This window comes from Manacus vitellinus, unplaced genomic scaffold (genome assembly GCF_001715985.3).
Source record: "Manacus vitellinus isolate BGI_N305 unplaced genomic scaffold, ASM171598v3 scaffold_29_pilon, whole genome shotgun sequence".
NCBI lineage: Eukaryota > Metazoa > Chordata > Aves > Passeriformes > Pipridae > Manacus > Manacus vitellinus.
The window spans coordinates 5,898,511-5,911,085 of record NW_021940207.1 but is presented as its reverse complement, the minus strand read 5'-3'; the positions used below and the strand labels follow the sequence as shown (position 1 = coordinate 5,911,085).

The 12,575-nt window shown below is 36.3% G+C and overlaps 1 protein-coding gene across 8 annotated transcripts in view; it reads right to left on the bottom strand.

Annotated features, from left to right (window-relative positions):
* OPA1 (OPA1 mitochondrial dynamin like GTPase) overlaps positions 1–12,575 on the bottom strand; it is a 52,614-nt gene that overhangs the window by 18,966 nt on the left and 21,073 nt on the right. For all 8 annotated transcript variants that reach the window (XM_029960766.1, XM_029960769.1, XM_029960767.1 and 5 more), the window contains 13 exons: positions 12,394–12,466; positions 12,230–12,302; positions 11,367–11,482; positions 10,658–10,722; positions 10,158–10,234; positions 7,190–7,355; positions 6,516–6,668; positions 5,790–5,898; positions 5,070–5,149; positions 3,771–3,911; positions 2,310–2,426; positions 924–1,017; positions 500–610 (listed from right to left, as the gene is read on the bottom strand). In XM_029960766.1, the coding sequence (XP_029816626.1) occupies positions 500–610; positions 924–1,017; positions 2,310–2,426; positions 3,771–3,911; positions 5,070–5,149; positions 5,790–5,898; positions 6,516–6,668; positions 7,190–7,355; positions 10,158–10,234; positions 10,658–10,722; positions 11,367–11,482; positions 12,230–12,302; positions 12,394–12,466 (1,375 nt within the window). The remainder of the gene's footprint in view (positions 1–499; positions 611–923; positions 1,018–2,309; positions 2,427–3,770; positions 3,912–5,069; positions 5,150–5,789; positions 5,899–6,515; positions 6,669–7,189; positions 7,356–10,157; positions 10,235–10,657; positions 10,723–11,366; positions 11,483–12,229; positions 12,303–12,393; positions 12,467–12,575) is intronic.

The following is a 12,575-nucleotide window of genomic DNA, read 5'->3' as shown; positions in this document are numbered from 1 at the left end:
CCCTATTGGATGTGCAGGTATCAACCTGGACTGTCACCTGAAAAACTTTCACTGTTTAAAGCCTTACCATATTAATCACAAAACCCCTTAACACTTTCTGAGTGTTAATGTGAGCAATAAACTACTGTAATCCTTCTGAAAGGTTAAATCTGCTAGATTTTCTTCCTTGTTGAATCTCTTAATATAATGGCCATCTCATTTAATAAGCACAACCTCACAGAACTTCATGTCTGACAGGTTTTTTCTACATTTTGTAACTACATTTTTCAATTTACTGATGCAATATATCAGTGAAATCCTATTGTTCTATCACACTATACTACCCATGTCCACCTTTGAATGAGTAAGATCTGCCCGTATTAAAGAAAAAAAATCCATGTGATATTAAATAAAAGCCAGCACATGAACAACCCATATCACACTGAATGTTCTCAAGGACAGTGGTCAGAATTTGCTTCACTTCAAGCTCATTCCAAAACACAATAGGATAGGTACTTACTGAGATCCTCTGCAAGCTGGACTCTCTTGCCAGTTAGGAGCATCACCTTTTTCTCATTGTCCTCAGCAAAATCTTCAAGCACTTCCTTTACATTCTTCTCCAAGCGCCTTACTGCAAAAAATCAAAACCACAAAGCAACCAAAAAAAAGTACGGTGTAATACTTTTGCATCTGTAATGACCTAAGGACAAAATTTGAGAAGGTCTGTTGGAGATGTAGTATATATAACAATAATACCTAATCTGGCTGGAGAAAAGGCAAATTTCTGAACACAGAAGCCCCTTCTTTGGGCCATTAAGACAGGGAATTCTTTAAGAAAGATTGTTAACTTTCAAAGGGTATTTTCTCTCTCATCAAAATTGTATTACTTTTTTAGGAGGAGATAATTTTTTGTTTCAAACCCCTCAGCTGACTGTGGGCCTTACCTTCAGTGTTAGTAAGCTGCTGCCTCAGTGTATTTGCTGTAATCGCCAGCATTCGCTGTATTCGCCAGAAGAGGACAACGTCATTACATTCAAGCTGGAACGAGAGAAGTTGTGGTGTCAGACCTCTGATGTCCAGGAAACACCCTACAGGTACAAGAATCTCTTGACTTTCTTAGCAGCAACTGTAACTTCATGTATACATATACTGACCTAACACAAAAATCTCAGAGAATAACTGGTGTAAGTAACAAGGAAACACATCAAAACCACTTCACAGGAACCACATCAGCCTTATTTAATGCACTGCATCACCTTCACATCTGCTATTTTCAACACAAAGAGCCATATCATGGGAAACCATGGAAAAACAATTTACAGACACTATATGCAGGCTGGTGAGTGTAACCTAACGCTCACTGAAACACTACTCTGTTCATAGCAAACATGCCGAGAGACAACAGCTGGACTTCAGGTTGTGCCTCCTTGTCTGACAAACACTTCTGAAGACAGTGCTGGACCAAGGGCTATATTTGTTAACAACAGAAGAGACAGTTTCTACACTTGAAAGGATGGCAGGAGGGAGCATTAACTTCACATTAGGACACCTTAAAAAAGATGGTAACGTGAATAGGAGGTTAAGTGTCATGAAGAGGCAGCTCTCCATGCTGTGATATCATTGCCTCATCCCTCAAAGGCAAAAATATTTCTAAAGTAGTAAAGATTTCTGGCTCCATGGTAATCACTGTTGCTCATTAAAATAAAAACAAACCTCCACAGAAAGTGAGGAGCTCTACCTTTTCCAGTAATTTCTTTTTGATTTAAAATACAATGGTAAGAAAACTATATATTCTTTGTGTGAATTCATGCGTACTGTCATTTGTTGCACAAGCTTGGGTTTACGAAACTGGAAAGCCATTTATAAAGATCTGTTTGAAAACTCCATAGTTATTTTTTTCCCTATTGATCAGATGTAGCACCAAGTATTTGCTCTAAACCCTTACTGACCATACTTTTCCTATAAACCCATAAACATGTTTTCTGAATTTTTTTCGTATCACTGAGGTAAATAACTATCAGTGGGAAAGTGGGAGAAATGGATAACAACAAGATACCAACAAAAGTATAATACTGCTTTTAGTTGTGTATTTTCAATACACATTGATTAGTACTAGATGTTTAGGTCATGGCTGATACCTAGTGGTCATTTTATATAATTACCACCAGGATGGTATCTTATCCATTGTAAGCCTCATGTAAAATGTATCTGGGATCACCAGCTATCTGGTCAGGCTACTTTAAAGTATTTTTAGACCTTTTTTTCAATTGAGACAGAAATACTAAGGCAAAACACCAGTGTAGATGAAGAACATCTGTTCTTCAGTTTACCTCTGAGTCCACAAAATGCCTCTGATAATAATAGAAGCCTCTTCGACATAGATTGCAGTGGTTCAAGGCAGACTTCAGGAAGAATCTTCTATAAATTTGGTGCCATGTGTCTTTAATCTAGGAAAACAGTACTTAAATTTGACTAAATAAATAAACACATACACTCGCTATCGTGCATAGATTAATGATTGCATTTAATTTTAAAATGGAACTCCAAATTCCACTATCCATATCATGTAACATATGTTTAAATATTTCTCAGCAATTTGTCTGCAACTGGGCTATGATTAATGTGTTATTTACATTTGGCAAACGTTACAGATGACTGTCAATTTAAAAATCCACTCTTCCATGCACGTAACATAACTGAGTGCTTAAAAATACTGTCTGCAGCCAAAATACATTTAATTATACACTACAAAATAATCTTTACATTAACACTGAGAATACATTTTTTAATTGTACCTATTAATTTACCAATTAAACCAGATTAAAGCATAGAGAAATATTTCATGGGTCTTATGTAAACAAACATTTGTAACTTTTCTTGATTAGGCTTATTTATATTTCAGTTCTTCAAAATTAAATATGTGTCTCGATACGCCTCTCTGAAAAACCCACGAAATATAGTTAAGAAAATCAATTGCTTAGCTAGAAGGAAAACTCAGTTTGCACTCAGCTTCCTCATGTAGAGGATGTGGATCACTAACATGACCTTTACAAAAAATGGTAAGTACTGTATAGGAAAGGAGCAGCAGGTATTTAAATGACTCTTATACCTAGAATAAGTACAGATATTAATGTTGAAAAGGTAGCCAAAGTTACTCCAGAAAATAAATCACTGTTAAAGGAAATCTACATCTATTACTTATTAATGTATGAATTCTCATTTATTTAAAATCTTACTTTTAATTAGATAAAAGTTAAATTACCCCTAAGGGCCTTACATTGCAATGAGATATGTCTTTTTCCAGAACATTTCAAACGTACAATACAATTCCCTGGGACACTCTTAAAAAATCCTGCCTTTCTACAAGTATTTTTAAAAAAATTCTCTCTCTTCAATGTACCAATGAATTTCAAACTTCACACACAACCACACTGAAAGCTTAAGGATGCACAACATGTTTTCACTGTATCTTGCTCACAAAGGCCTTGATTCTTCTACATAACACCTGAACAATAATTTCAAATAAGCTTTGTCATAATGTAGGTAAGAAAATCTGCTCAGCAGATTCTGACTTCAGTCTAAACTGACAGATTCCAAAGTGTTGTACTGCATTTGTCTGACAGCCAACAGAAGTGTGTGAATTGCGTGCAAGAATTCATTTAGTAATTCATTTGGAAACATCTGGATTACAAATTCAGTATTCAGAGGGAGTCTCTTGTATGCTATCTAGAAAGAACATTCGAGTGTTCACAGGGGGCCTCCATATGTCTTGTTACAATTCTGCATCTCACCAGACATGGGTCCACTGTTACTCCTCTTGCTTCCAGATTCTTTCTGACAGTCGTCACTTCATCATTTGCCAGATAAGCTGCATGGTCTTCATTGCACTTGATTAACTTCTCGAGTTCATTTTTTGTTTCATTACGAATATTCTAGGATAGGAATGATTAGTTAGAATTAATTATTATAGACTCAGAGATCATCAGCACCTCCTCAATAAACACTCCATTTGCTTAATAAGTCAGAACAGAAAATTCCTCTGATGCTATTAACTATTACATTTAAGTGACTCCAAAGGGTAGTTGTGCAAGGACACTTCGAATATAATATTTTTAAGGGATAATTCACTGTCAATTTTTAATTTTTTTCTTTTCATTATGCACTGAAATTCAGAACAAGAATAGAAGGGTAGGAAAAAAAACCATAGGTGTTAGCCCCCTTTCCCCTCCATGAATATCCACTAGCAGGGTTCACATTCACATACCACATGTGACACTGATTAGAATTGTACTTTTTGCCTATTAGTTAGCAAGAACTCTCCATAGATTCATACCTTTAAGTTGCTGTTCATGAAATTCAAGTAATATAGGTTGAAGTCGCTACCTTTCCCCTACAACTGGCTACATACAGCTGACTGTAAAACTCCTTTCTCTGAAACAAATACTTTCTACTGTATTCTTTCAAACTCTACTTGCTTCTTTTAAGTATGACTGAGTTTGAGAAATATCTAGAAAAAGTAATATTAAAAGACAATTGTCTCTGGGCATTGAATGGAAGTTGTTATTTAAATTCAAAAGAAATTTCCAAAAGTTATGAGCAAATGAGAAGAGAGCTTCAGATGAATGTGGCCAATCAGAAGATACAGCTGTGATTAGAATGCTATGATAATGCAATCACATACTAATTAAATCCAAATGGAGCATGATAGGAAACTGCATGTGACTTCTACTTAAAAGGCATGCTTGAAAATTATAGAAGAGAATAGCCCAGTCTCCACCTGCTTTCATTGATTTCTTTCTACTGGAAGAACTTTAATACACAAGTCAGTGGCATAATGGCAAAGATATAATTCAGCTGAAGAACAAAAAACAGTTTACAAACCAATCTGTAGCTACAGTATGGAAAAAAAATACGAAATTCTTTGTGGTATTTAAAACAATGAAAAGTAATTCTTTTTTTTTTTAGTCACCTAAAATGTGTGAAGAGGGTTGGTATTTTTTAAAATTCACTCAAAAGTTTTACTCAAAGTAATAATCAAAGTTTTCCAAAAGTAGTGAACTACAAATTCTTTATAATTTATTTCCTTTTACCTGTTCTTTGGTGCGGCCTACCCAGTGTAACCATCTTTTTTTCCAGTCTGGACCCACCATATCTTCAATAACAGATTCAGCTGAAAAAGGAAGCATGATATTAACTATGACACAAAATATACACAACCACCCAAATGTACAGTTCTAAACTTGGGTACATGAAGAAGAATGGACATTTTATGTCAAACAACGTAAGATATGCCACACTGAGTCGAGTCATGTGTCTTTTACTTGAAGCAACAGTTGACGTATTTTATTAAAATTTAAAAATTACTGCCAACGGGAAGATGCTTCAACGAAGTATATAAAAACACAACAGCCCTCCACTGAGACAGCCCTCCTGGTTCCAAGTCAGGCTTTTAAAAAAAATAAAATCTTACCTTGCTGCAACTTGCATCAAAACTGATTATGCTAGAAACTATAAAGAGACCACTTACTTTCCTTTCATTTATTCTGTTCTCCTACATGTGCATTTGTACCATTTTTTGACTTTACAGATCTCTAGTGCTTATCTTTCAGTTGCCTCATTGCAAGAGCAGGAGCACAAGCACTTGAGGCAGTACTTTGCTAAATATTTCTATCAGTATTAGTACCAATTAAACAGTCCCCACTGTGTCAGTTGTGCTGATACAAAAACTTGCACTGAAGTGAAGTGAACTAGATCCAGACACTGGGCCAGATTAAAAAGCACAGAAGAGTGGAATACATCACACAACTCACTGTCTTTGAGCCGACTTTGGAGCGTCTCTTCCATAAAATGAATGGCTGCATCCCACTGCTGTTTATCGGATATTGACCGATCTTCTAAGGCATTGTGCTGGATCACTCGCTGCAATACAGAATGGAATTCTAGCATGCAATAAATAATTTACTCAAGATTTAGTAAAAGTAACGTTTCTAGCATTATCTTAATTTTTTAATGTCTGATAAAGCAGCTTGTATTGGGCACATGTGATTTATTTAGGAGACACCATTCAAAGGACTGCCAAAAATATTTTTGTGTGCCTTTAGCTTGACTCTTTTCTACAGCCTAGCACAGATAAAGTAAAAAATACAGGAGAAGATATGAAACCCCTCTGGATTACAGAATCTATAAAGATGGTAATGAAACAATGTTATTTTATGTGACTACACCAAACAGAACAAATGAGCTGATGCTAAACAATTCCCACCAGGCTGTCCTGCAGCCAGTGAATTATGGATGACTTTTCCGAACCAACCAAACCAGTTTTATTAGATGTTATTTAGGGGGAAACTAATAAAAGATAATAATGAAATGAATTGAGAAAACGTATTAAAACATTACATAGAAAATGTGAGATGGACACACCTCCCTGTCATTTCAGGATTAAAACAAAAGAATGCAAAAATACTGAATATGCAACTTCAGTAAAGAAATTTCAACAGCACTTAGTCAACAAGGCAAAAAAACCCACTACATTATACCAGGCTATCCTCCGCTCTCTCGTTCCATCTATGTCGTTTAATAGTTTCTTCTTTGACAGCTTGTTTCAGTTTATCAAAGATATCATCATGCTCCTTCCCTTTTTTTTCTGTCATGAAACGAGAAAATTCTTCTTGCAAAGTCTCCCATGCCACCTAGAAAGTTAGCAAACAATCCAGCCTGAAATGGACCATTACACTGTGCACCAGCTGCTAAGTGAACATTTATGACAATTCTTACAAGTATAAAAATTTGGAGACTTTCTGGAAAAAAAATGCAAGCATAAGAGTAAGTCACTGACTTGTCCTTTTTCCATTACTAGTAAAGGCAACACTAAACTTGGCTTCACTATACTGTAGCAAGCAGAATTCTGTTAAACTTGCAAAAATCTATTAAATATCAATATACCTACTTGAAGGGTTTAACCTTGTAAAAATAGGGTTTTTTGCTCTGTAGTAGGCAAAATTCACCAGAAGAGCAAAATACGATGTTTCTGCTCTGTAATGCTTCTGAACACCAAAGTCTTGCCAGTCTTGTCTGACATGTAAGTTGGTTAAAAGAACTGCAGTCATCAGTTCAACATCACCTTAACTCTTCTGGAGTTATGCTGTCATTTTAATAAGCTTTGCATAGATTGTAATTTTTTATTTTTTTATTTAAATAACTAAATTCTTACCTCTACTGCTTTATTAGGCAGTTGCTTGTCAGTCCACTGCTTCAGCTTGATGTCCACAGTGGTGTTAAACGTCCCTGAGTTTGTAGTCTGTGCTGCTGGAAGGTATATATTCTCAATCACGTGAGTAGATACTCTTTCCCATAAAGTTTTCTCAAGAATCTCCTCCCTAAAATGGAAGTTGTAACACATGTGATGGTTTCCAAACAAGCAACTAACAGGTATGCATTCAATTTGTTAGAAACACTGAGAAAACAAGACTACAGAACACAGGAAATACTCCTTAACGTCACAACAACTTCAACCAAAATCTGCATGGAACTAAGGACACAAATGCACAATGTTTTCAGCAGCAAAGACAGCTTCAGAATTTGGCCTCTAAGACTCTCACAGTTGCCCCTGCACTGCACAACAGCTCCTTGCAGCCTTTAATTATACCAGGATAACCAGGCAGAGCTGTGTGTGTGTTTACATATGGGAGGTGGGGGAACAACATGGGGGCCGATTGCAAAGCACTGACATGATCTGACTACAGTCTATGCTCCCAAAAGAGCATGTGGGTTTTGTTTCTATACTATTCTGATTTGATTGTAGGAACATGCTGTAGTTTTCCATTTGGGATTTTCATTGATTGCTCCCAGATTTGATAAACGATGAAGCAAGTTAAGTCCAACCTTTTACCAAAATGTATATTGACATTCATTAAAAAATGAGCTTCATGTCACTATCAAATGAAGCACTACTTTCCCATTTATCGTGCCTTTCATGAAGTAACAATGGAAACAATCCAACTTCAACCTTTCTAAATTGCAATAAACCTTACAGTTGCAGTGAGACAACTCAGTTGAGCCAGTGTAACATGTACCCAGTACCCACGGAGTCAGTCACGCTCCTTCTGCTCCTGCCACAGTCTCTAGTACAGGTTGTGGGTTTCCTGCAGGCTAATTTTATGCTTGCTCAGAATGTCAAATCAGCTTAGATCATATGAATGCCAGATTTGGCAGAATGGTGAGAGCTAAGAGACGAAGAAAAAACTGTCCTTTTTTGGTGGTACAAGACTCAGGCCCTTTTCTTCCAAATGGGCTGAAGTTCAGGACACAAGCTTCCTCCCTGATAATGTCCCTACTCTAACTGGGCCATCTATCAACAAAGACTGAAGAATTTCCCATAAATATCACCTCCCTCTCCCCATATCAACAGTAGCATAATTGAAAATTTCTATTTTGTGCTTAAAACATCCTTCCTTAAGAACTAAACAGTTTGAAGCTGTCCATCTTTCATACCAGAATTAATGGGGAACAAAGTCCCTAATTTTTCTACTGTTGAAAAAGCTGTTCAGCGTATTCAGCGTAGTAAAAGTATTTATACAAAATTGAAAGGAACTCAAGGATTTAAATGTTGAAAAAATTACCTTTAAATAAATATTGCCACCAGCAAAAAATCCGATTAAAAATCTTCTAAAGAGCTTTGTTTAATAGTGTTCAAGCAGAGATCAATTATTGATCATTCTTGATCACCATTAAAAGAACCAGGGATGTGGCAAATTAGTTTCACTTGCATTCACTTGCAGGGTGTGCTGGAACCCATCTGTTATGGATTTTACCACTTAAAATGCACTGCAGGAAAAGTGTACTTCTCTGATTAAGAACAAATGCAATCTCATTCCTTCTTTACTGATTATCAATAAGAACACATTTTTGCTTTGCTTAATCTAATCAAACTTAATTGGAAGGAATGGAAATTTCAACAGAATAGAAACACTTGCATTCATCAAATGCATTGCTGTTTTTAGTCTGAATATAATGACATTTTCATAAAAGCATTTTTTTCAGGCCTTAGCTTTGCAGTGGTAATTTATAGCTCATTAAGTGTAATAAATCTAGAATCACCACTACACTTTAACTTTCAAAGGAAATGCACAGAAGCATTCATGTTGTGCACCCACCCAATCCATAACATGAAATGAAGCAGACTAGATGTGGGCCAGGGTTCTTCAGCACCTATTACACAGCCAAAAACAGCAAACACCAGAATAACAATCTGCATTACATTTGGACTAGAACAGTATTTCAGACTAACACACTGCATACAAGTCTTTCTCTGAACACAGCCACATACCCAGCATTATTCTAATGTTATTAAGACTCAGACAGTTTATCTCGTTTTTAACCTTTGACCAAGTTACAGTTCAGTTCAGGTCACTGAACATAAAGGCATTAAAGAAATCTTTTTTTTATTGTTCTCAGTTGTGATACAGGCTGTCAAAGTAACCCTCTGTGTTGGCTAGTCTCCTCTCAGCCTACATGTACAGTGGCTTTACTGTGCAGTGATGCTACATGATTAAAGTGCTTAGGTTGAGCCCTCTCTCACACCTGTGCTGCCTTACAGAGAAGTAGGTCAGCGTAGTACAGTGCCAGTGATTGAGGCTACCAACGAGATCCACAGGTAGGATGGAACTCTCAAACATCCAGACTAGCTCTTTTTACAGCCAGGAATTACACATTCTTTCAATTTCCAAATCTCTGATACCCTGATTTCCAACATCAAATACGTTATTTTGAAACACACAGTGACAATCCCCAAATATCAAGAGGAATTACTCATTCATATTTCAAATGAACACCTGAAAACTTATTTATTATGACTGTTCCTTTGCATTTTTGAGGAATATGTACTGTTCATTCCACTGTATAAAAACAGAAGTACAAACTGATACCATATAATTTTTGTGGAGGGGTTATACAAGTATTTCCTGATTCAGAATAACAAACAAACACAGACGACTGTCACAGGGGAAAAGGACATGATAATACACTGTCCAAGAAAACCAGTTTCTTACTTGTATTTGCGAATTTTGTTTACTAGAACTCTTTATATTTTAAAGGCAAACTTCTGATAGTTAACAAAACAACAACAAAACAAACAAACAAACAAACAAAAAACAAGGGAAAAAAGAAAAAAATTACCATACCAGTGCTTTGGTGTGACCTGAGTCAAACTTATGACTTCATCGAGAATCTCATTCTTTGCTTTTTCAAACAATTCATTCTATGCAAAAGGAAACATCAAGATTAAGTATAGTTTGATCATGTTTCTATACAAAAAGTAAAAAAAAAAACCCAAATCTTTTTCTTACAGCCTTTAAACCTCAAATGACACCTCCTGGTCACGTTCTGTCATGATCACAAAGAAACACTGACCTATTCCTGGTGGCAAGTTAGGTCAGATAACTGTATACTAGAAGAATGAAGGACTTAAGTATTGAAGTATCACAGTGTTAAAGAACAGTATTTCATTAAACAGAGCTCAGTATTTCCTTCCCCTAGAATAATATACACTGTCCTCACATTTTAAAATGTCAGTACTTTATGTTAACTTTAATAAATCTTTACAAATGAGATTAAATGGCATAAATTTTAATTCTTAATTTTCAACCCTTTGAAGCACAGCAATTAAAGCAGTTAAATTTACCCTGTCCAGCTCTCGCAATCGGGGGTAATTGTTCTTCCATTCAGTCTCGAGATTGAAACGTGTGGCTGCAAAAATCAGAAACAAGGCCTTAATTTTTTTAATTGTCTATATGAACTTGATCATTACCTTAAAAGTTTAGCAGCTCCTAGAATTGCCACAAATTTTGATTATAACAAAATTATAACAAAAGACACATGTTAAGTGTGTCTGCAAAGCAGAATTTTTGGCTGTCTATGCCCAAATATTCTGTCTGTAATTCACAGAATCCATGCATTAAAAAAACATAGTGAAAAGAGCCATTCAACTTCCAGCTCTGCACAAGTCAGTCCTGCCTTGACCTTTATGTAGAATGCCATTTTAAACAACATCTGAATCCAGTGGAAGAACTGTGTTTTGCCCATGAAAAAAACAAACCACCAAAACCCCCTTAATTTTCCTCTTCATACTTATTTGCTCCTTTGGTTTTTAGAGCAAGTGGGTACTTCATACCATGAATTACTTTTTTGGGTCTTTTTATAAAGATTTACAGGGGTGATCATCAATTAACAAGAAATATTGAGCATATAAAACACATAAAACATAATTGCCCAAGCATGTTAGCAAAAGTCAGTCCTCATATGTTACAGTCCTTATACGTCCTTATATGTGGAAGAACTACCTGTTTAACAGCAAGTTGCTATTTCACTTGTTTTTTTGAAAAGATGTTTACCTTTAAAAGCATCTGCTTGCTGCTCCACAGACTCTCTCACCATTTTCCAAAAGCAATCTGACACAGCAAGACTTAAGTTCTTTGTTGTTACTTGATGTGCTTTCAGCATAGATGTCCTGTAAAGAAAGACAGCTAGAGGAGATTTGATGCTTACCAACGCTTTCTGGCCCATAATTTCTCCTCCCAAGAACAAAGCTTTGCTTTTTATAGCAGAAAATAACACGTAAATGTGCGCTTAAACCAAATTCCAGTATCTTCCTCCAAAATATGCAGTGTAGATAACCAGCAAAGCAGGGGGGAAAAGCCCCAAAACAAAGCAAACAAACAAAAACCCCTCACCACAAATAATTTTTTATTCTAGAGGCTGCAGTGCAGGTACTCAGTCCCAAAGACCACATAGGGTATCTTCCTGACAAATACCAGCCTGTGAAATCCAAACTCTGCTCTATCAACTTCCCACCGGGTCACCCTTTGAATACTACATTGTCACACTAAGATAACAGAAATTCAGAGGCACCACAAGTCATAGTTGAGCTGGGTTCCCTCCTCCCTGCTGCACTAAGTGCCTGGACACAGGCTGGAACTTAGTTTCTGTAGAGCCAATGGAGAGACACAGAAAAACCTCAGAAGAGAGGTCCAGAACTCCAGCGGAATCAAGTGCTGCCTGTCTGTCTCCACTGTCTTAGAGCAAGCATTAGGAAACCAGGACAACTTGGTCACCTCAACATTGTACTTAATTTAAGCGGATTAAATCTCAAATAGTGTTTCCACACTGCAATCCTTTTAAGTTCAACAAGAAAAACTGATGCTAGGATTTACCAACACAGGCCCATTTTAGTAAAAAGAATAAAACAGCAACATACTTTAATAGCTTTGAATTTTGAAAAAATTCCTCTTCATATTCTTTAATAGATTCAATGCTTTCACTGCTGTTTCCTGGAGAAAGAAAAGAGTGCTGGAACAGTTCCATCTAGACAGTTTTCTCTGCTACCAAGGACAAAATAAGCAGAGCTAGAGCTCTCTTTACCTTTTCCAGTAACAACTGCAAAATAACCCAAAGCTTTCATTGGGAAGAGTTTGCCTTCAATGATTTGCTGGATCTATGAAAATAAAGGATTAAAAAAGCCATGGTTAACTTTGCACAGAGACATCCTTTCCTTCATTTCCTTTGGCACAATTTTAAAGCCAGATCTGGTTACATCTCTGCAT